At 34.3% G+C, this 25,947-nt stretch overlaps 1 protein-coding gene across 1 annotated transcript; it reads left to right on the forward strand.

The window, feature by feature from the left end:
- The first annotated feature begins 11,671 nt into the window (after window positions 1-11,671).
- On the forward strand, window positions 11,672-20,585 carry LOC129903255 (uncharacterized). The gene is given in 5 exon segments (XM_055978763.1): window positions 11,672-18,401; window positions 18,404-18,455; window positions 18,457-18,654; window positions 19,849-20,043; window positions 20,137-20,585. Coding segments are annotated over 5 exon segments (7,311 nt in total). The 5' UTR covers window positions 11,672-11,866; the 3' UTR covers window positions 20,468-20,585.
- The last annotated feature ends 5,362 nt before the right edge of the window (window positions 20,586-25,947 follow it).

Consider the following 25,947-nt stretch of genomic DNA (forward strand, 5'->3'; position numbering starts at 1 on the left):
TCAAGTTCTTGTTATAAGAAGACCTATTATTACTTCTCGTCGGTCTAGAAGCAAGCTTTCTGCTAAATGGGATGGATCATATGTGGTACAAGAAGTATACTCAAGTGGCGCTTACAAACTGGTCGACTCAGAAGGATTGCGCATTGGCCCCATTAATAGAAAGTTCATAAAGAGATACTATCCTTGAAGAAAAGAAATATGCTCCTTAAGGTACAAACTGCATGTTACTCCTAGCCCGTAAGAGTATAAACTGTGCACGACATCAAAAAAAATATATCCGCTAGGTTGAAAATCTCGAAAGAGGCGTCTAGGCAAAAGTTAGTACACAAAAAAAAATCACTCTTTCAAAACTACTTTATGACTTGATCCTCTTCACTGAGGTACGTAGGTGCTTGAAATTACATTCTGAGTTCAGTCGCATGGGTATCCAAAAAATACATAGTCTCTCTTGACCCTTTTCGCCGAGGTCCGTGGTGCTTAGAGTTACATCCTAAGTTTAGTCTCATAAGTTCAAAAGAAAAGGGACACGTTATTATTTGAGCATCACAATATTCTTGTAGATTGTCATATATAACGTGTGAATTAGAGAAAGCCAATCAAGACAGAATTTGAATTGACTTCAAAGAAATATTCATACAAATATGTAAAGTTATTAATTGTGATTATTGTACACAGTGTAGTTCTATGAATCTTCTTTTCGACTTCTCTACGCTGAGATATGAGTATTTTTAATAAAATCATGCGAATATGAATCTGTCATTTTTCCTGCATGTAAAGTATTTGTCTTAGACAGTGTAAAAAATCTTTGGCTTGGGCTATGGGATGCCTTTGGCTCAGACGGTGTAAAGTCTTTGCCACAAATCATATAAAGTCTTTGCCTCAGACGGTGTAAAGTCTTTGGCATAAACTATGTAATGTCTTTGACTCAGACGGTATAAAGTCTTTGCCACAAATCATATAAAGTATTTGCCTCAGACGGTGAAAAGTCTGTGGCTTGGACTATGTGATGCCTTTGACTCAGACGGTGTAAAGTGTTTGCCACGAATTATATAAAGTCTTTGCCACAAATCATATAAAGTTTTTGCCTCAGACGGTGTAAAGTCTTTGGCTTGGACTATGTGATGCCTTTGACTCAGACGATGTAAAGTCTTTGCCATAAATCATGTAAAGTTTTTTGCCTCAGACGGTGTAAATTCTTTGGCTTGGACTATGTGATGCCTTTGACTCAGACGGTGTAAAGTCTTTTACATAAATCATGTAAAGTTTTTGCCTCAGACAGTGTAAAGTCTTTGGCTTAGACTATGTGATGCATTTGATTCAATCGGTGTAAAGTCTTCGTCAAAGATAATGTAAAATTATTGGCTCAAACAATGCAGCATCTTTGACTCCAATAGAATAAAAGTTCATTGTATATGAAGTAATATTTTCACTTGCAAAAAAAATGGCCTAAATAAAAAAAACGTACCTCGTATCTTGATGAACTCAAGAGTGTATGCAAAAAAGAGCATCAAAATTGTCAATGCCAATGATAAAAATAAATAAAATGAGAGAGTATATTTATAGACAAATAGTGATGGTGAGGGAGTCCTTCTCCCAAAGTAACTATAATTACTTTTTGGGTTAGGACTCTAGTGGATTGGTACAAATTTATTCTCTCCAAATCCTAATTGATTGTGAAATTGTGAAAAATTTGGGCTATCCGTATTCTAAAAGGAGCGTGTCCTTTCTCTAATTGGATTATTATTATTATTATTATTATTATTATTATTATTATTATTTGGTTAACAAATGTCTACTCTTTATTTTGTTGATCTCTATCATATTCTAATTGTTCAAATCTAGTAATAAATAAATAATAATAATAATAATAATAAAAAATTAAAAAAGTGATCAAGTTCGAGTCTCATTATTTACTCCAACTATGTCACTCTAATTGGAGGAACGTATTAATTTAATATGTTCATGGTGCATATTAAATTGCACAACATACTATTATCGTTTAGTTAATACTTCAAGCCTAGTCTTTGTATAAAATACTCTGACAAGACTTGCAGTAGGAGGCATTTGTAAACATTAAAATTATATTGGATTTAAATCCATAAATTAATTTAGACTATATTAAATTCAAGAAAATAGTCCAAATGATGTGGCAATCCAAGTCAAATAAATGATCCACTAAAAGCACACCATGTGTCAAAGTTATGTGGCAATCCAAATCAAATTAAATAATCCACTAAAATTATGCCACGTATCAAAATTATATGGCAATTCAAGTCAAATTAAATGAGCCATTAGAATCATGAGTTGTGCCAAAATTATATGGCAATCCAAGTCAAATTAAATAAGCCACTAAAATCATGCCACTTGTCGAAGTTATGTGGCAATCTAAGTCAAATTAAATGAGCTACTAGAATAATGTCACGTATATATGTGACATGTTCTGACCAATCAAATTAAAGCTCTTCACCAAAGAAATCTGATTGGTCAGTTCAAACCAACCAATAAAATCACACCCTCATACCACTCCATACAACTATAAATAGAGGTCCTCATTATTCTCAGAGGGGGGGGGGGGGGAAAGAACAAGAAGCAAGAAGAGAGCTCGTGGATCAAAGGCCGCAAATTCTCTACAAAGCTACAAAGTTCAAGTAATCAAATTCAAGTTAATGTTCAAGATCAAGAACGGAGGCAAATATCAAAAAATTGGAGATCAAGTTACTTGTTCATATTTATTATTCGTCATAACCGTACAAGTGTTAGTGACAAATAATTCAAATCCAAATTTGAAGACAAAGATTCAAGATCAAGCTATTCAAGCCCTTGACTCTAAATCAAATTCTAGTTCAACATATTCCATATTACTTGAAGAATCAGAAGATTATCATAGAGATTGTAACACGCACTATATTTTGAAATCAAATATTACTCTTGGTTACTCCAATTTTTTGGTCTTGATTATTTATTTTTCTCGGCTCGAAAATTTGTTGTTTACACATGTATTTGAATGTATCTATTCTTTGTTATACATTTGTATCAATGTATTTTTTGTATTTATAGTAGTGAAATTTATAAATCTATATATCAAAGATGATTAAGAACAATTGAAAAAGATATTTATATCACTATAATAGGCAAATCGAGGTTTCACCAAAGTTTATAGTACATGTATCACTTCATATGAAAAAATTTGAGAAATTTCGATTGAATTTTGAATAGTGTTTCAAAATTTGAAGCGTGATATTAAAGTATTCATGTTTAAAGTTGAAGTTTTGAGCTTTAAGAGTCCAATTATTAAATAAAAGACTGAAAAATTAATTACACATGATTTACAAGAATTTTTCTTTTAAAAAAGATCTTCTCACACCACCTACGCAAATCACTTCTGTTTGTAATAATATTTAGGTCAAATCCATCGGTGACCCCTTAAAGTTGGCACTAAGTTTCACTTAGACACTTCAAGTGGGCGATGTTTACTTTAGACACCTTATGTCAGGTTGAAGACTTCTTTAAGGATTATAATTGATGTTTTATTTTATTGTATGATTTACAATATGTTGTTGTTTTTATGTACTTTTGATTATCATATTTTTTTTACGTTTATCTATTTAAAAGGAAAAAAAATGTTTTCTAGCAATATTGTTACTTATTTTATCTTTTATAATGTATTTTTATTTTATAAAGATAAATAAATTCCTTAGTCTTCAATTGGATCCAAGATGAATAATGGAGATATGTGTCTTTTGGATAGTGTCACAACTCATACGATATTAAAAGAAAAGAAATATTTCTGTCATTTGATTATGAAAAAATGTCAATATAATATCCGGTAGTACAAAATTGATTGAAGGCTCTGGAAGAGCGGCTTTATTACTACCTGGAGGAACTATATTGGTAATTGATAATGCATTGTATTATAGTAAGTCTCAAAGAAACTTGTTAAGTTTCAAGGTTATTCGCCAAAATGACTATCATATTGAGACTGCGAATGAAGGAAAGGTTGAATACCTTTATATTACAACAATAAATATGGAGAAGAAAATTGTGCACGAAAAATTACCTGCACTTTCTTCTGGATTGTACCGTACAAATATTAGTACTGTTGAATCACATGCCATTGTAAACAAAAGGTTTACTAATTCTAATGATTGTATCATTTGGCATGACCGGTTGGGCCATCCCGATTATACTATGATGCGCAGAATTATTGAAAATTCACATGTACACACTTTGAAGAATCAGAAAATTCTTCAATCTAAGGAATTCTCTTGTGTTGCTTGTTCCCAAGAAAAACTGATTATTAAATCATCAGCAACTAAGGTTGGGATTAAATCTCCTGCGTTTCTAGAACGTATACAGGGTGATATATGTGGGTCAATTTACCCTTCATGTGGACCATTTAAATATTATATGGTCTTGATAGATGCATCTACAAGATGGTCACATGTGTGCTTATTACCAACTTGCAACATAGCTTTTTCGAGATTGTTAGCTCAAATTATAAGGTTAAGAGTACAATTTCCATATTATGCAATAAAGACAATTCGTCTTGATAATGTTGGTGAATTTACATCTTAATCCTTTAATGATTATTGTATGTCGGTTAGAATAAAAGTTGAGCATCCGGTCACTCATGTCCATACTCAAAATGGTCTAGCAGAATCATTGATTAAACGCCTCTAATTGATAGCTAGACCATTGCTAATGAGGATAAAACTTCCTATTTTAGTATGGAGGCATGCTATTTTGCATGCAGCAACACTTGTGCGCATAAGACCAACAATTTTTCATGAATTTTCCCCATTACAGTTGTCTTTTGGAAGGAAGCCAAATATATCTCATCTTAGAATATTTGGGTGTGCGGTATATGTCTCAATTGCTCCACCGCACCACACAAAGATGGGTCACCAAAGAAGGTTGGAAATATATGTTGGGTATGAATCTCCTTCTATTATAAAATATTTGGAACCTATGACTGGAGATTTATTTACGGCAAGATTCGTTGATTGTCATTTTGATGAATCGGTATACCCAACATTAGGGGGAGAACATAAGCAATTGAAAAATAAGATAGATTGGAATTCATTATCACTATCTCATTTAGATCCTCGAACAAATCAATGTGAGCAAGAAATTCAAAAGATGATTTATTTACAGAATATTGCAAATCAACTGTCGGATGCATTTAATAACCTTCCACGGGTTACTAAATTGCATATCCCAGCTGCTAATGCTCAAGTTCGAGTTGATGTTCCGGTAGGACAACTTGTTTAGACAAATGAATCTAGACCATGCTTAAAACGTGGAAGACTAATTGGTTCTAAAGATAAAAATCCTCGGAAAAGGAAAGGAATAAATGATCAAGATGATCATAATTTGGAGGCAAGTGCTCAAGAAGAGCCCAGAGACACAATAAATGGTGATATCACAAAGGAGGTCCAAGTACCTGAAAATAATGAGGATGAAGAAATCTCAATAAGTTATGTCTCAACATAAAAATGGTGGAACCGAAATAATATTGTGGTTGATAATATTTTTGCTTATAATGTTGCCATTGAAATAATGCAACAAGATAAGGATCTTGAACCAAAATCTGTCTATGAATATAGACAGAGAAATGATTGGCCAAAATGAAAGGATGCAATTAAAGCAGAGTTAACTTCACTTGAAAAATGTGAAGTTTTCAGATCAATAATCCGAACACCTGAAGGTGTCAAGCTAGTAGGGCACAAATAAATTTTTGTGCATAAACGAAATGAAAAGGGTGAAGTCATAAGATATAAAGCACGACTTGTAGCCCAAGGTTTTTCGCAAAGACCTGACATTGACTATATGAAAACATATTCCCCTGTGGTGGATGCAATTACCTTCAGGTATCTAATAAATTTGACAGTTCATGAAAAGCTTGAAATACACCTAATGGACGTGGTCACTGCCTATTTATATGGCTCATTGGACCACGATATTTTTATGAAAATTTTTGAAGGATTCAAAGTGCCTGAAGCATACAAGGATTCTCGAGAAACTTGCTCAATAAAGCTTCAGAAATCCTTATACGGGTTGAAACAATCAGGGCGCATGTGGTACAAACTATTATTAGTGGTAATGTATGTCACATTTTTACAATGAGTGTTGAAAGAAAATTTATCTTATAAATAAATAACAACATATCCAATATAGTTTTATAAGTGAGATATTGAGAGGATGGTGTGTACACAATCATGTTCCTATCCTATGAAAATCGATAGATTATTTTTGAAAGAAAAATTTAGTTACTTAATATAAATTGTGTGAATAAATCTTTTTCTCTATTGTTATAAGTATTTTTCTAATTTCGTCATTGCTTAATAAATCATATAAGAGAAGAATTTTTTAAAATTTTTACTTCTCTACGTTTTTTTGGTATAATTCATAAATATACACTCAAACTTGACTTAAATGATAACTCAATATTTCAACTTTGAGTATGCACTTCTAAACACCACAACTCATCTCCATTATTTCAGTTGAACACTCCAACTTACAAAAAGATCATCTAGACCCATTCAAAATTTAATGTGTCACATCATCATCGAGTGTATAGAGACATGATAAAGTCGAGTTGAGGTATTTAGTTGCTAGAAGAGACCAATTTGAAGTGTTTAGATATGTACTTCTAAAGTTGGAGTACTTACTTACCAACTACGTTCAATTAAACGTCTGTTTATGTATTATGCCTTTATTTTCTCATTCTAATTTTAAATAATTAGTGCTTAGATAAACTATTATTAATTAGTGGCAATGCGTGTTACCTTTTTTACAACACGCGTTAAAAAAAATCAACTAACAAATAAATAACATATCAAATATAATCTTACATGTAGGATATTGATGGCAAGTGAAAGGCAAAAAAATGAAAAAAGTTAGATCAACATTGGACACATGTCCTTTTTTAATTGGTCAATAATTTTATTTTTTAATATTTTATTTGATTTTCTTCACTTATTTTGATATCAGTCCAAAATAAAGTTATTTTAAAATACAATACATTTGGAATTATATTTGAAATCAAATAAAAAGAAAAAGCAAGTAAAATAGAAAGAATAAATAAAATCAATAGAAAAAAGAAAAAAAATGAATGAGGGTAAAAAAAATATGAAAAAAATAAGAAGTTTAAATACAAGGCAAAGAAAATAAGAATATTTTTTAAAAAAATTAAAAATAAAAATAAACATGTGGCGGCATGTGTTACACAACACAACCAACTTACTTGATTGAAGGTATCATGTCAGCACAAACAATGCACGAAAATACAGAAAAAATGAGTTTGAGGGGACTAATAAAACCTAGTTAAATTTAGGTGTGTCGTTGAGATTTCGAGCATAGTTTTGAGGGGAAGGGGGGTTACTTGTGTTTCTCCCTTCTTTTTTTCTCAATCGAATTTTGAAATAAATAATGGATTAGACGACCTATTATTAGTGTAACGTATGTCGCGTTTTTCGATAATGCGTGTCAGATTTTTCACAATGCGTGTCACACTTTTTACAACGCGTGTTGAAAGAATATTCATCTACCAAATAAATAATAACATATCCAATATAATTTTATAAGTGACGAGAGGGTCGTGTGTATACAATCTCATTTTTACCTTATGAAAATAAATAAATTATTTCTGAAAGAAAATTTTAGATATTTAATATAAATCAAGTGTAAATAAATATTGTTCTCTAATGTAAAAAGTATTTTTCTAATTTCACCGTTGTTTAATAAATCAAATAAGAGAAGAAAATTTTCTAATTTTTACTTCTCTCCGTATTTTCTTAATACATAATCATACACTCAAATAATAATTAAATATTTTAACTTTGAATATGAACATATAGAAACCGCAACTTATCTCCATTGTATTAGTTGAATGCTCTAACTTACAAAATGATCACCTAGACACCTCTAAAAATTTATGTGTCACATCATCATCGAGTTTCTAGAGACACAGTAAAAATAAATTGGAGTGTTTAGTTGCTAGTTGAGACAAAGCCAAAATATTTAGATGTATGCTTTTAAAATTGGAGTGTTTTTAGTTGCCAACTACGATCAATTTGAGTGTCTGTTTATGTATTGTGGTTTTTTTTCTCATTGTAATTTTTAAATAAATAATGCATTAGACAAATTTTATTAGTAATAACGCGTGTCACATTTTTCACAACGTGTGTTGAAAAAAATAATCCAGATAACAAACAAATAGTAACATAGCAAGTGTAATTGTACATATAAGATATTGAAAGTATGGTGTGTACTCATTCTTATCCGTTATCTTTGAAGATAAAAAGACTATTTCCGATAAAAATTAAATAAGTTGCTTAATATCATATCGAGTATGAATAAATATTTTCCCCCTATTGTAATGAGTATTTTTTTCAATTTCATCATTGCTTAATAAATCAATCACGAGAAGAAAATTTTCTAGTTTTTACTTTTCTATATTTTTTTCTCAATCTAATTTTTAAATGAATTATGCATTAGACAAACTATAATTAGTGGTAACGTATGTCACGCTCACGCTTATTACAAAAGCATGTCAGAATTTTCATGTGTTTGAAAGAAAATTCATCTAACAAATAAAGAGAAAAAACCTAAAATAGTCCCTTATTTTTGGGTCAAGACTCAAAGTCATCATTGAGTTTTCATATAAAGCACTAATAGTCCCTCATATTTATAATATTGATGCACTTTTGGTCCCCCCCTAAACTTTTGCCTATTTTTTTAATATTGATTTTGTCCACAATTTCATATATGAAATGTTCAATTGTCTTTTTATATATTTAGCAGAAACAATAATTTCATGTGAGAAAATGTGGAAAAAAAATGCCTTGTTCTTTTAGTAAAAATATTATTGAAGCTATAATTCGAAAGGTTCATCACGTCGATTTCACGCGTAATAGTACAAAAATATCTTTTCTTGCAATGTCATATGTCAAAGTTTTCTTAGTTTAGTGACAATAAAATTTCTTTTGAACAGAATAAAGTGTTTTTCTTCTCACCTTCTCTCACATGAAGTTATTAATACTAGTAAATATATATAAAAAGATGATTGAACATTCCATATATAAAATTGTTGATAAAATTAATTTTAAAAAATAGGTAAAAGTTTGGGGGAGGACCAAAAGTGCACCAATATTACAAACATGAGGACTATTAGTGCTTCATGTGAAAACACAAGGATAACTTTGAGTGTTAACACAAAGATAAGGAACTATTTTGGGCTTTTTCTCTTACAAAAATTATAGCCAAGAAAATAATAAGATAAAATATAGCCAAATTCGCTATTTAGTCACCATTTATCTCTATTTAGCCACGATTAAATTGTGGCTAATTAACATTATTTTTATTTTTATTAGTCACGAGTTACTTTTACTTTTATTCTGTAAAAGTGAGATATTAAAAGGATAGTGTGTACATAATTTTACCTTTAACTTATGCAATAAATAGATTGTTTTCAAAAGAAAAATTCAACTACTTAATAAAAATCAAGTGTTAATAAATATTTTTCTCTACTAAAATAAATATTTTTTCTAATTTCATCATTGCTTGATAAATCAAACAAGAGAATGAAAGTTCCTAATTTTTACTTCTCTACGTTTTTCTGACATAATACATAATTATACACTCAAATTTGATATCAATTGATAATTCAATATACCAACTTTGAATATGCATATCTAAACAACATAACTTGTCTTCGCTGTGTCAGTTGAACACTCCAACTTGCAAAATGATCTCCTAGATACCTCCAAAAATTTATGTGCTACGTGAGCATCGAGTGTCTAAAAACACAATAAAAACAAGTTGGAGTGTTTAGTTGCTAGTTGACACTATGTTAAGATGTTTAAATATGTATTGTTAAAGTTGAAGTGCTTACTTCGCCAATCAATTGAGTGTCCATTTATGTATTATGTGTTTCTTTTTTTCTCATTTTAATCTTGAAATAAATAATGTATCAGACGAATTATTATTCATGATAAGTCGTGTCACGTTTTTCACAATGTGTGTTGAAAAAAAATTAAGCTTATAAATAAATAATAATATAATAAGTATAATCAAACAAATAAGATATTCGAATTATGGTGTGCACTTATTCTTATCTGTATCTTTGAAGGTAGATAAACTATTTTCAAAAAAAATTAAATCAATTGCTTAATATAATATTGTACTCATTCTTATCCGTATCTTAAAGGTAGAGAGACTATTTTCGAAAAAACTTAAATCAATTATTTAATATAATTTTGTACTCATTCTCATATGTATCTTTGAAGATAGTAAGACTATTTTCGAAAAAATATAAATCAATTGCTTAATATAATATTGTACTCATTCTTATTTGTATTTTTAAAGATACAGAGACTATTTACGTAAAAAATTAAATCAATTGCCTAATATGTAGAAAGACTATTTCCGAAAATAAATAAATAAATTGCTTAATATAATTTTGAGTGTGATTAAACATTTTTTTTCTCATACCAAAAAGAACTAGGGAAAAAAGTTTTATATAAATATACTTTTTTGGACTAGATAGTTTTTCTTAATATTTCCTCATAAATGATTTAATTTGTGTAGATTCTCTCTCTAATAAAGCATAAACATTTTCCCCTTTGCCAACAAACACACATTACCCTTTTCCTCTCATTCTTCTCCTTCTTTTTCTCTTTCTCAGAGTTTTTGGCTAAAAATATTCCTTAACTATGAGATAAACTTAAAGTATATCCTTGTACTATAAAAATGAACAAAAAACATTTCTTATCTAAGTCAAAAATTGTAATATTCATCCTTTTGTTAGTTTCTTGGCAAAAACTAACGACTATGATCTAAAAGTCAATAGTTTGACCTGACAACTTGGATTTAAGAAAAGACAAAATTCAAAGTTGAATAAACAACATAAAATACTACATACAACTTGCTTAGTTTTGTCATCTACCAATCAATTGATTCAAATCCAATTTGCCAATTGCACACTTAAGCCAAAAAAGAAAAATATATATCAAAGAATAAGTCTTAATAGATATGAACAAAACAATCAAAGCTACAATTGAAGCATTGAAATAAAAGAACTGACAGTAATAAATACAATGAAAAACTTATTTAAAAAGAAAAAAACTGTATATTGACAAAGTAAATTATCCCTTTTATGCAATTGTTGAAACATTCATATCATAAAGAGTTCGGTTGAAAGATTATACAGAAATAGAGTTTCTTGTACTAAGAATTTTCACTAAAGCCTTTACTTCCGTTGAATCCTCTACTGTCTTTTTTCATTCGATCCGTTTTCATTTCTGTTGTCTGTTGGCCCTCACTACTTGATCCAGATGAGTTTTAGCTCATATTCACTCATCGGATTACTGTACTGATCACTGCTGCAAAAAAGTCGTCACACGTCGATTACAAGGTTGAAGATGAAAGATACAAAAAATAGAGCGGGGGAGGAAGGAAGAAAAATGACCATAGCCATTAATTTTTGTCAAAAAATTAATGGAAAAATGAATATTGTAATTTTTAATATAAATAAAGAATATTTTTTATTTATTTTTATAATACATAGGATGTACCTTGAGTTTGTCCCACGGTACAGGATGTTGCTAGCCAAAAACTTTATTTCCTCATAAATGATTTAATTTGCGTAGATTCTCTCTAAAGCATAAACATTTTCCCCTTTACCAACAAACACACATTACCCTTTTCCTCTCATTCTTCTCCTTTCTCTTCCTCATTTTTCGTTTGCACTGTGGTCATGGCTTGCACCAATCATCATTCTCATTGAAACCCTAAGTTCGGCACTCTTTTTTTCTTTTCAGGTAAGCAGCCACTGTGACTATTACTGTTTCTAGGGTTTGTATTTATGTCCTACAATCAATCAAGGTCTGACACTCGCGAGTCGTCTCAGAAGAGAACCGGCCGATCCGGTAGCTTTAATCAGCACCGCGGCGATAGAGTTGATGCTGACAGGTGGCAGCGTGGAACTGCTTTCCAAAATTGTTTAATGCCATCTCCTCAGACACCTGCGCAGAATATGCACAAAGCTGAAATAAAGTATGAAGTAGGTAAAGTAACGGATGAGGAACAAGCCAAGCAGAGACGGCTGAAAGCTATCTTAAATAAGGCGACTCCCCAGAACTTCGAAAAAATATTCCAGCAAGTGAAAGAAGTCAATATTGATAATGTTGTCACACTCAATGGAGTAGTTTCTCAGATATTTGACAAAGCTTTGATGAAGCCAACTTTTTGTGAGATGTATGCCAACTTATTTCAACACCTAGCAGCGGAGTTGCCTGATCTGAGTGTGGACAAAGAAAAAATCACTTTTAAGAGGTTACTTCTAAACAAATGTCAGGAAGAGTTTGAGAGAGGGGAAAGAGAAGAGCTAGAAGCTAATGTGACTAATGAGGAGGGCGAAGTAAAACTGTCAGCAGAGGAGAGGGAGGAAAAAAGAGTCGAAGCACGGAGACGAATGTTGGGCAATATAAGACTGATTGGTGAACTTTACAAGAAGAGAATGTTGACAGAGAGAATTATGCATGAGTGCATCAAGAAGTTGTTAGGTGACTATCAAAATCCTGACGAGGAGAATGTTGAAGCTTTGTGTAAGTTGATGAGTACAATTGGCGAGATGATAGATCATGCCAAAACAAAGGAACATATGGATGCATACTTCGATAGGTTGGAAAAGTTGTCAAATAACATGAAACTTTCTTCTAGGGTGAGGTTTATGTTGAAGGATTCAATTGATCTAAGAAAGAACAAATGGCAGCAAAGGAGAAAAGTAGAAGGGCCTAAGAAGATCGAGGAAGTGCATAGGGATGCTGCCCAAGAACGACATGCACAAGCTACTAGGCTTGCTCGTACTCCTAGTCTGGGAGGTTCTAGTAGAAGGGGTCAACCTGTGGATTTTGATCCCAGAGGAGGGAGTATATTGTCTTCTCCGGGCTCCCAGATGGGGGGTTTCTGTCCTATGCCTCCACAGGTCCGTGGCTATGGCATGCAGGATGTACGGGCGGATGAGAGGCATTCTTTCGAGAATAGGACATTATCACTTCCCCTGACCCAGAGGCCTCTTGGTGATGATCCGATCACACTTGGACTCCCAGATGAGGAACAAGCCAAGCAGAGACGGCTGAAAGCTATCTTAAATAAGGCGACTCCCCAGAACTTCGAAAAAATATTCCAGCAAGTGAAAGAAGTCAATATTGATAATGTTGTCACACTCAATGGAGTAGTTTCTCAGATATTTGACAAAGCTTTGATGAAGCCAACTTTTTGTGAGATGTATGCCAACTTATTTCAACACCTAGCAGCGGAGTTGCCTGATCTGAGTGTGGACAAAGAAAAAATCACTTTTAAGAGGTTACTTCTAAACAAATGTCAGGAAGAGTTTGAGAGAGGGGAAAGAGAAGAGCTAGAAGCTAATATGACTAATGAGGAGGGCGAAGTAAAACTGTCAGCAGAGGAGAGGGAGGAAAAAAGAGTCGAAGCACGGAGACGAATGTTGGGCAATATAAGACTGATTGGTGAACTTTACAAGAAGAGAATGTTGACAGAGAGAATTATGCATGAGTGCATCAAGAAGTTGTTAGGTGACTATCAAAATCCTGACGAGGAGAATGTTGAAGCTTTGTGTAAGTTGATGAGTACAATTGGCGAGATGATAGATCATGCCAAAACAAAGGAACATATGGATGCATACTTCGATAGGTTGGAAAAGTTGTCAAATAACATGAAACTTTCTTCTAGGGTGAGGTTTATGTTGAAGGATTCAATTGATCTAAGAAAGAACAAATGGCAGCAAAGGAGAAAAGTAGAAGGGCCTAAGAAGATCGAGGAAGTGCATAGGGATGCTGCCCAAGAACGACATGCACAAGCTACTAGGCTTGCTCGTACTCCTAGTCTGGGAGGTTCTAGTAGAAGGGGTCAACCTGTGGATTTTGATCCCAGAGGAGGGAGTATATTGTCTTCTCCGGGCTCCCAGATGGGGGGTTTCTGTCCTATGCCTCCACAGGTCCGTGGCTATGGCATGCAGGATGTACGGGCGGATGAGAGGCATTCTTTCGAGAATAGGACATTATCACTTCCCCTGACCCAGAGGCCTCTTGGTGATGATCCGATCACACTTGGACTCCCAGATGAGGAACAAGCCAAGCAGAGACGGCTGAAAGCTATCTTAAATAAGGCGACTCCCCAGAACTTCGAAAAAATATTCCAGCAAGTGAAAGAAGTCAATATTGATAATGTTGTCACACTCAATGGAGTAGTTTCTCAGATATTTGACAAAGCTTTGATGAAGCCAACTTTTTGTGAGATGTATGCCAACTTATTTCAACACCTAGCAGCGGAGTTGCCTGATCTGAGTGTGGACAAAGAAAAAATCACTTTTAAGAGGTTACTTCTAAACAAATGTCAGGAAGAGTTTGAGAGAGGGGAAAGAGAAGAGCTAGAAGCTAATGTGACTAATGAGGAGGGCGAAGTAAAACTGTCAGCAGAGGAGAGGGAGGAAAAAAGAGTCGAAGCACGGAGACGAATGTTGGGCAATATAAGACTGATTGGTGAACTTTACAAGAAGAGAATGTTGACAGAGAGAATTATGCATGAGTGCATCAAGAAGTTGTTAGGTGACTATCAAAATCCTGACGAGGAGAATGTTGAAGCTTTGTGTAAGTTGATGAGTACAATTGGCGAGATGATAGATCATGCCAAAACAAAGGAACATACGGATGCATACTTCGATAGGTTGGAAAAGTTGTCAAATAACATGAAACTTTCTTCTAGGGTGAGGTTTATGTTGAAGGATTCAATTGATCTAAGAAAGAACAAATGGCAGCAAAGGAGAAAAGTAGAAGGGCCTAAGAAGATCGAGGAAGTGCATAGGGATGCTGCCCAAGAACGACATGCACAAGCTACTAGGCTTGCTCGTACTCCTAGTCTGGGAGGTTCTAGTAGAAGGGGTCAACCTGTGGATTTTGATCCCAGAGGAGGGAGTATATTGTCTTCTCCGGGCTCCCAGATGGGGGGTTTCTGTCCTATGCCTCCACAGGTCCGTGGCTATGGCATGCAGGATGTACGGGCGGATGAGAGGCATTCTTTCGAGAATAGGACATTATCACTTCCCCTGACCCAGAGGCCTCTTGGTGATGATCCGATCACACTTGGACTCCCAGATGAGGAACAAGCCAAGCAGAGACGGCTGAAAGCTATCTTAAATAAGGCGACTCCCCAGAACTTCGAAAAAATATTCCAGCAAGTGAAAGAAGTCAATATTGATAATGTTGTCACACTCAATGGAGTAGTTTCTCAGATATTTGACAAAGCTTTGATGAAGCCAACTTTTTGTGAGATGTATGCCAACTTATTTCAACACCTAGCAGCGGAGTTGCCTGATCTGAGTGTGGACAAAGAAAAAATCACTTTTAAGAGGTTACTTCTAAACAAATGTCAGGAAGAGTTTGAGAGAGGGGAAAGAGAAGAGCTAGAAGCTAATGTGACTAATGAGGAGGGCGAAGTAAAACTGTCAGCAGAGGAGAGGGAGGAAAAAAGAGTCGAAGCACGGAGACGAATGTTGGGCAATATAAGACTGATTGGTGAACTTTACAAGAAGAGAATGTTGACAGAGAGAATTATGCATGAGTGCATCAAGAAGTTGTTAGGTGACTATCAAAATCCTGACGAGGAGAATGTTGAAGCTTTGTGTAAGTTGATGAGTACAATTGGCGAGATGATAGATCATGCCAAAACAAAGGAACATATGGATGCATACTTCGATAGGTTGGAAAAGTTGTCAAATAACATGAAACTTTCTTCTAGGGTGAGGTTTATGTTGAAGGATTCAATTGATCTAAGAAAGAACAAATGGCAGCAAAGGAGAAAAGTAGAAGGGCCTAAGAAGATCGAGGAAGTGCATAGGGATGCTGCCCAAGAACGACATGCACAAGCTACTAGGCTTGCTCGTACTCCTAGTCTGGGAGGTTCTAGTAGAAGGGGTCAACCTGTGGATTTTGATCCCAGAGGAGGGAGTATATTGTCTTCTCCGGGCTCCCAGATGGGGGGTTTCTGTCCTATGCCTCCACAGGTCCGTGGCTATGGCATGCAGGATGTACGGGCGGATGAGAGGCATTCTTTCGAGAATAGGACATTATCACTTCCCCTGACCCAGAGGCCTCTTGGTGATGATCCGATCACACTTGGACTCCCAGATGAGGAACAAGCCAAGCAGAGACGGCTGAAAGCTATCTTAAATAAGGCGACTCCCCAGAACTTCGAAAAAATATTCCAGCAAGTGAAAGAAGTCAATATTGATAATGTTGTCACACTCAATGGAGTAGTTTCTCAGATATTTGACAAAGCTTTGATGAAGCCAACTTTTTGTGAGATGTATGCCAACTTATTTCAACACCTAGCAGCGGAGTTGCCTGATCTGAGTGTAGACAAAGAAAAAATCACTTTTAAGAGGTTACTTCTAAACAAATGTCAGGAAGAGTTTGAGAGAGGGGAAAGAGAAGAGCTAGAAGCTAATGTGACTAATGAGGAGGGCGAAGTAAAACTGTCAGCAGAGGAGAGGGAGGAAAAAAGAGTCGAAGCACGGAGACGAATGTTGGGCAATATAAGACTGATTGGTGAACTTTACAAGAAGAGAATGTTGACAGAGAGAATTATGCATGAGTGCATCAAGAAGTTGTTAGGTGACTATCAAAATCCTGACGAGGAGAATGTTGAAGCTTTGTGTAAGTTGATGAGTACAATTGGCGAGATGATAGATCATGCCAAAACAAAGGAACATATGGATGCATACTTCGATAGGTTGGAAAAGTTGTCAAATAACATGAAACTTTCTTCTAGGGTGAGGTTTATGTTGAAGGATTCAATTGATCTAAGAAAGAACAAATGGCAGCAAAGGAGAAAAGTAGAAGGGCCTAAGAAGATCGAGGAAGTGCATAGGGATGCTGCCCAAGAACGACATGCACAAGCTACTAGGCTTGCTCGTACTCCTAGTCTGGGAGGTTCTAGTAGAAGGGGTCAACCTGTGGATTTTGATCCCAGAGGAGGGAGTATATTGTCTTCTCCGGGCTCCCAGATGGGGGGTTTCTGTCCTATGCCTCCACAGGTCCGTGGCTATGGCATGCAGGATGTACGGGCGGATGAGAGGCATTCTTTCGAGAATAGGACATTATCACTTCCCCTGACCCAGAGGCCTCTTGGTGATGATCCGATCACACTTGGACTCCCAGATGAGGAACAAGCCAAGCAGAGACGGCTGAAAGCTATCTTAAATAAGGCGACTCCCCAGAACTTCGAAAAAATATTCCAGCAAGTGAAAGAAGTCAATATTGATAATGTTGTCACACTCAATGGAGTAGTTTCTCAGATATTTGACAAAGCTTTGATGAAGCCAACTTTTTGTGAGATGTATGCCAACTTATTTCAACACCTAGCAGCGGAGTTGCCTGATCTGAGTGTGGACAAAGAAAAAATCACTTTTAAGAGGTTACTTCTAAACAAATGTCAGGAAGAGTTTGAGAGAGGGGAAAGAGAAGAGCTAGAAGCTAATGTGACTAATGAGGAGGGCGAAGTAAAACTGTCAGTAGAGGAGAGGGAGGAAAAAAGAGTCGAAGCACGGAGACGAATGTTGGGCAATATAAGACTGATTGGTGAACTTTACAAGAAGAGAATGTTGACCGAGAGAATTATGCATGAGTGCATCAAGAAGTTGTTAGGTGACTATCAAAATCCTGACGAGGAGAATGTTGAAGCTTTGTGTAAGTTGATGAGTACAATTGGCGAGATGATAGATCATGCCAAAACAAAGGAACATATGGATGCATACTTCGATAGGTTGGAAAAGTTGTCAAATAACATGAAACTTTCTTCTAGGGTGAGGTTTATGTTGAAGGATTCAATTGATCTAAGAAAGAACAAATGGCAGCAAAGGAGAAAAGTAGAAGGGCCTAAGAAGATCGAGGAAGTGCATAGGGATGCTGCCCAAGAACGACATGCACAAGCTACTAGGCTTGCTCGTACTCCTAGTCTGGGAGGTTCTAGTAGAAGGGGTCAACCTGTGGATTTTGATCCCAGAGGAGAGAGTATATTGTCTTCTCCGGGCTCCCAGATGGGGGGTTTCTGTCCTATGCCTCCACAGGTCCGTGGCTATGGCATGCAGGATGTACGGGCGGATGAGAGGCATTCTTTCGAGAATAGGACATTATCACTTCCGCTGACCCAGAGGCCTCTTGGTGATGATCCGATCACACTTGGACTCCAAGGTGGTCTTGCAAAGGGAATGTCTTCCAGTGGCCAACCTGCAGGACCAAGCATTGATAGTATGTCAAGTTTTGAAGACTCGAGAAGGATGACACATGCCCAAAATGGCTATGGTTCTTTGCCAGAGCGCCCCGTTATGGTTCAAGAGAGGAGCTTATACCCAAATACATGTCTGACCGATTATCGTCAACATGATCAATCAAGTACACCAGAAAGGAATGTGACTTATGTGAGCAAGGAGTGTGGATTTGATACATCTTGGCCTACTTCACCACTTGTAAGAAGTGGAGGGCCAACTTCCACACAAAATGTGGCTCCAGACAAGATGTGGCCAGAAGAACGTCTGCAGGACATGTCTATGGCTGCTATCAAGGAATTCTACAGGTACTTTCTGAACTGATTATTATTTACTTTCATTTTATTTATATTGGTCTGGCTATGGGTTATGTGCTAAGCAGACACCATTTTAAAATTGTTGGTTTATCTACTTAAAATAAGTACCACCATTCTGGAACTGTTTTCAGAAAGTTGCTTCTGATATCAAGAATTTTGGTTCAACACTTGGCTGACTAATGGCATCATCATGAGTGTCTAAACTTTTAGGGAGCATAAGCTTATGTTTATGGTTCGGCAATTATTGATCTTGAGAAGACCTCTTCCAAAGAAGGTCATATTTTCTTGTCGTTTTTTTTGTGGGATCTCACTACCCATGAAAGAGCCTTTCTCCAACCAAAGAGGACTGAACTTTAAGTTTGAAATTCAGTGATGAGCATTAACTCTAAGGATATCTCAAAAGTATTTGCAGTGATAGCTTAGAAAGCCCGTGATGATCATAGTGTAGGTTGGTGTGCTTCCTTGGGAATTTTGAAGCACAAGGAACTTTGTTATTTTGTTAACCGAGGATGGGTGTAGTAGGAGAATTTTCTCACTGTTTGAGAACGCGTATCTCCCCATTATTCAACTTCGCTGTCTCCTAATGTAACTAAGGAAATTATAATTTCTAATTTCTAGTAATGAAGATTACATAAACAGAGTTTCTTTTAGCATCTGTCATCTTAAACTTCATCTAGAGCCCGTTTGGATGGGCTTAAAAAAAGTAACTTTTATGTATGAAGTGTTTTTAGAACTTTAAAGTGCTGAAACTTATTTTTATAAATAAGTAGTTGAGTGTTTGGATAAAAGTGCTTATGATGTGAATTTTAGGATTAAAAGAATAAAAAAAGGTAGTTTGGGAATTTAGTTAAAATATAAGGAATATAAAAGTAATTTCCATGGTCAAAGAAAATGACTTTAAGCACTTTGGAAAAAAAAGTTAGGAATCCTAACTTTTCATTTTTGACTGACTTTAAGAACTTTATGGCTTAAAGTCAGCATTAGGCAAACACGTCCAAAAGCTAAAAAGGGAAAAACCAACTTAAAGCCCATCCAAACGGGCTCCTAGTAGCAAAGTGGGATTCTCCTAATTACCTAATCATGAACAATAGATGTAGGCATTGTTTCGACTGAAGTTTTTGTTTTTGGTACATAATTTTCTATAGTATATTGTGACTTTATTGAGTTTATCATTTTTCATTTCAGTGTGAAAGATGAGAAAGAGGTTGCTTTGTGTGTAAAAGACCTGAACTCACCCAGCTTCTATCCATCAATGATCTCACTTTGGGTTACTGATTCCTTTGAGAGGAAAGACATGGAAAGGGATCTTTTGGCAAAGCTTATAATTGATCTAACTATTTCTCGAGATGTGGCGATGAGTCAAGATCAGCTAATTAAAGGGTATGGAGTTGTGCTTTCCTATAAAATGCAAGCTCAAACCTTTAAAGCACTTGAATTCTCTGTTCAACTTTATGTTTGTGTTTACTCTGTCAGGTTTGAAAATGTTCTGACTACCTTGGAGGATGCAGTAAATGATGCCCCTAGAGCAGCAGAATTTCTTGGTCGCATCTTTGGGAAGGTAATATTGGAAAATGTGATACCGTTTAATGAAATTGGGAGTTTGATATACAAAGGTGGGGAAGAGGAAGGACGCCTTGTGGAAATAGGGCTTGCTGCTGAAGTTCTTGGGAGCACATTGGAGATGATAAAGCTTGAGCAAGGTGATTCCGTAGTGTCAGAGATGTGCAGAAGCTCTAATATGCGTCTGGAGAACTTCCGGCCTCAAGGTTCAAAGAAGCAATGGAAGCTAGACAAATTTATCTAGGGTAATAGGGGGGAGGGATTGTATCTTGGTAGAGATTCATGTCTTGTTTTTAGGGGACATTTTAATTTGGCAGATATATATTTAAATGGTGATCAATATAAGGGTTTATGTCCTTGGATTATTTTTTGCAACTGCAATAGTAACAGGATGAACTAAGTTTTTTAATATCTTGGCTCCACCATCATAAAATTACAACTTTTCAAGGAGAAATGAATACAACTTGGAGTTCATTTTATTGAAAATGCTCCTAATATATTGGAAATGACTTAAATTTGCAATCCTTTTAAGAACCCTCTTGTCCTTAATGTTAATTTTCTTGTTAGAATTGTTGTCCTTTTTACTTATTGGACCCCTTTTTACTTATTGGACCCCAAGTGAGCTTTACGATGTAGAAACATAATTTTTGATCGAATTTAAGATTTTACATCATTTAGTAAAGGGGCAGCCCGGTGCACTTAAGCTCCCGCTATGCGCAGGGTCCGGGGAAGGGCCTGACCACAAGGGTCTGTTGTACGCAGCCTTACCTTGCATTTCTGCCAGAGGCTGTTTCCAAGGCTTGAACCCGTGACCTCCTGGTCACATGACAACAACTTTACCAGTTATTCCAAGGCTCTCCTTCGTTTAGTATTTAAATATTTTTTTATATCTAAATTTAATATTTTAATTTTGTCTTATTTTTAGTAAGTTTACTTTAAAAGATTTGAAAACTATAAAAATAGAGATACATTTTAATATAAGTTTTGTTTTAAAGAAAAAAAAATTACAAAAAATATATGTTTTCTTTTAGTTTTTAGTTTAATAAATAAGCTAGTATTTTTTAAATTATATTTTTTCAGATTAGCTTTTTAACATTACTTATATTTTATTAGTTTAAAATAGTTAGCTAATGTTTTATTATTTTATATTTAATTTTTTAAAAAATTAACCTAAACTCCCTACCTCCCAACCCTCAGTCTCCCACTACCTCATCTTACCCCTAATATCCTCACAAAAAATCTGCAAAAAGGAAAACTATTCATCTGCAAAAACAAAAACACACACACACACAATCTGCAAGGAAAAAACCCACAGCACAACACACCCCAAAAAAAAAAAAGAAAAAAAAAAAGAAAAAAATGAACTACACATTCACATCTTTTTCTCCTTTTTCATTACTTTCATATAAATTCAATATCTATGCCCCTACATAAAATTTATAGAAGATTTTATGGGTGTTCTAATCGAGCTTCGTTCAAAATTTTATGGTACATAACTTCTTCATTTGAGGTTCAACTTTACCTTACATCTTTAAATTATTTATGGAGTTTGATGTTAATTATGTGATAAGTTTTGTTTTGTTCTTAATTTGATTGAAATGAATATTGGGTTAAGTGTTATATTTCTATTTAATGAATGAAGATAGCTTTAATCAATATTTCGATTTAATGAATGAAGATAGCTTTAATTGGCGATTATTTTTGTTTATTTATTTTTACTCGTTAGTTGTTATCTCTTAAAAGTAAACGGGTTATGCCAGTGTTCTTGTCATGATTTAGATGCCAATAATGATAAAGTAGGAATTATTAGGCTCAAAGAAATTATTATCTTTTTTATTTTATCAAATAAAAATGAGATTTATTTTAGAAATTCATCATTTTTTTGTTGGGTTAAAAAGAAATTGCAATATGTGTATGTTTAATTTTGATGTTAACGTTAGGAGTAATTAAAATAAAAAAATATGGAAACGATCCAAAATTTTGTATTGTATCCAAGAAGTTTAGATTTATTTTACTTTATTTGATTTTCCTTATAAGGAACAAATATTTTCTCTTAACGTTACACGAATTTTTAGGTACCTTAAAATATTTGGTTCGATTAAGAATGCGATTGCATATCTTTTTTTGAGAAATTAAAACAAACTCAAGGATGTAGTGACACACCTTGTCAAAAATATAATAAATTCTCACTAATTTAAACTAAGATTTATAGACAAAATTATTAGGTGCGATGCAAAGAAGACAATTATGCCTCTAAATGTCAAGATCAAGAATGTAGTTATGCATCTAGGTTGAGACCAATAAAATTTCAACAATAATAAAAATTTGAGCAAATCGTAGCCTGTAATAACATATTCAAAATAGTATAAAATAAGTATAAGCTAATAAAAGCGATCGCACTAAAACCACGAAACTCGAGGGGTGCCTAACTCCTTCCCCTCGATCAATAGAATTTCTTACTTGAATTTCTAGTTCACAGTCCAATAAAAAATAAAGAGTCAACTTCCTTTTGATTAGGGATTTAAATAAAGTGACTGTAACGCCCACAACTTCTAAAGAAAGATTCGAATCATCCTCCGTATATGTATAGGCCCTAACCCAGTAATTTTAAGTTGTAAATATATGTTAAAGTCTTTTACTAAGTGTAGTAAGTATATCAGATGTGTTTTAGGGTCGTAAGGTACCTCAAACACCAAGCTAAGTTACAGCTTTTCTATCAGCTAAGTTTTTCGTGTAAGGTCATTCAAGGGTCAACTTCAATAAATCACATAACCTAGCATATGAAGAGTTTTGTGGTTTAATACCAACCAAATGAAAGTTCTTGAAGTCTTCTTTCAATCGCTTTTGATCTTTCGTCAATCCAAGTTATATGCTAAAAGTTATACCCATTTTCTAAACACTACTTAGTCTGAACGAATTGGTGCGCGAAGTGGACATCAGCCGCGCGGCAAGGTCAGTGTTACTGTTAAGGTTGCGCGAAGTGCCACGCGAACTAAGCTTCAGTTGCGCGATCGCGCACGTTACTTTAGAATTCTTTTATTTTTTTTCCCACTTTATAAGAGGGATGTTTTTGTCTTTTTCTCGTTCCATAACCCCAGCCCATAATATGAACTTTCCCCAAAAGCCAAATTCTATCAGTTTTGATTACTTCAATCCTCTTAGTCTCAAAATTTCTATGCTCAAGAACTTCAAGAAAATACCAAGGCTAGGGTTCATCTCCTAAGATTCTCTATCAAGCTTCTTCACTAAGGTATGTAAAGCTTCAATAAGAGTATTCTTTCCATTCTCGTGTCTAAACTATCATATGATGAATTATGTTTAAATCTAGGTTTTACCCAATCTTCTTCAAGCTATGATTTTTAAGCAAAGTCAGAGTTTTATGAAAGATTTCTCATGCATCTCACTGAATTACTATGAACTATATGTTTTATTATATGATTATGATTCTTAAAGCACGTGTCAATATTATTTATGAAGTTATGAAAGCTACTTTTGAGTATTTATAGGTTATGCATGATTTCAAGTAAGCTGTCTCATGTTTAAAGTCATATGCATAGAAGTAAAGATATGTTTATGAAGGAGATATTTGAGCACTGCCTCACAACATTTATGATTCAAGATATGATTTTTGAGCTTTGTGTCACTTATGATTTAAGATATGACTTTTGAACTTCACATATGATTTAGATATATGGACAATTTTTATACTTATGAGCATTAATATGTATTTACATATGTTGTTTTAGGATGACTATTTAGCATCGTGTGGACTTTAGGGATGAAGGTTTCCGTTAGCGTCCGTTGACCTTTAATAGCAATCCCTAAGTCCCATAACTACGTGCCACAGTAGGACTTGAGTATACCACTTTGTCGGCAACCCATATGGCCCTGAGAGACACAAACTAGTGGATCCATCTAGATAACGTATGGTCTTACACCTGGCAAGGTATAGGCCAGCCCTCCTAACTAGGTTAGCTGTTGGACATTATGAGCTCACGTGGTGTATGTTGGTTATAAGAAACTCCCCAATTTATGCATCTTCTTAGCTTTATGCGCTTAATTTAAGTATGCTATTTTATGAATATAATTATGAAAGACACTGAATTAAAATTATCCTTACATATGCTTTTAAATGAAGGTTTAATTGTTAATTATGCATGAACTACGATTGTTTTCCTTCCGATTCTTTTATTATGCCTTATGATTTTTGAATTTCTATTTCATTGTTCCTATATATGCTATTTAATATGATTATGTCAGTGTTCCCTTACATACTCAGTACATTACACGTAGTGATGTATACTTTTCTCTGCCCTGCATTCTATTATGATGTAGATTTCAGTATCCCTTCTCAGACTCATGGCTAGTAAAGTTGCAGCATTTCCAGTCAACAGTTGGTGAGTCTTCCCCATTTGAGAACTCTATGGATTTAGTAGTTAGATTTCTTTTATGTAGTCTTTAGATTTTTTTTTTCTAAAGGTAGCTGGGGGCTATGTCCCGGCAGACTTATATTTTCATTCTAAGTAGTAGAGGCTTTATTCAGACATTAGTAATGTTGTCTCATGGATCTATTGATGTCCTCTTTTAAGACTTATGCAGTTACGTTTTATCAGCTTCCGCTTAGTTCCTTTATGATTATGCTTTGATATGATATGCCAAGGTTAGCTTAGGATCACTTGTGGTTTCAGGTACCGTGTCTCGGCCGGGGTGTAGACTCGATCGTGACAGTGACTTGAAACACCAAAACTCAATTTCAACTGGCGACTCTGAATAATTAAATAATTCCTTTTTCAAAATAGTCACTTTAATTGAAAAAATCCAGTGAAAAAAGGTGTGACATACGGTTAAAAGTATCTTACCTTTAACAAAGTTATGAGATGATAATTTAGGGCTGCTTATCGGGCGGATAATTATGTTTAACGGTTTGACCTATCGGTTATCGATTTTTAAATATACTAATCCGCTAGCCAACCGATAAGATATCGGTTGGTTTGCTAACAGATTAACAATTATCGAACGGTTATCGGGTGGTGTATCGGCTAACCTTCTTGAAACCTTTTTTTTCGATGAATGCAATTTAAATAAAATGACTTCTTTTCACCGTATTAAATTATTAATGTTAAGTGTTTTTTTGGCAACTACAAAAAAGAGAACTTTATTACTAATTTTTTATGATCTCTAAATCTTAAATATGTATGAACGAATTTTCCGTTACAAAATGGTAGGAGTACTGTAATTAATAGAAATTTAAGAAGCACCTAAACTAAAAACATAGAGTAATTGAACAAACATAAGCACCAAAGCTTTATTCTTTGCTCTTTAAAATTAATAATAGCAATATAATAATTCATACAACTAAAAACTAAATGGGCGTTGCATCTTTAGGATTTAGGAATAGGGTTAACAATAATCTAGGGATAAAAGTGTAAGTATGATAACTCTTAGCGTGTTAACGATTTATCCTAGGCGTGTGTATCGGATCGGTTCGATTTTAAGATATTTGTTATCAGTTTTCAATTTGTCGGTTTTTGGTCTTTAACGGTTCGATTTTCGATTTAACCAATAAGAAAAACTTTTAAAACAAATATACGAATCTTGGAGCAGCTTGCAAACCCTTGCCGCTGAATCTAAAGTGGTAAAGCCTAAAGGGTAATACTAAAATACTAAATACTAAATAGTATTATATAGTGATTAACTTATTATAAATTTATATTAATATTTTTT

This window comes from Solanum dulcamara, chromosome 9, assembly GCF_947179165.1.
Source record: "Solanum dulcamara chromosome 9, daSolDulc1.2, whole genome shotgun sequence".
Lineage (NCBI taxonomy): Eukaryota > Viridiplantae > Streptophyta > Magnoliopsida > Solanales > Solanaceae > Solanum > Solanum dulcamara.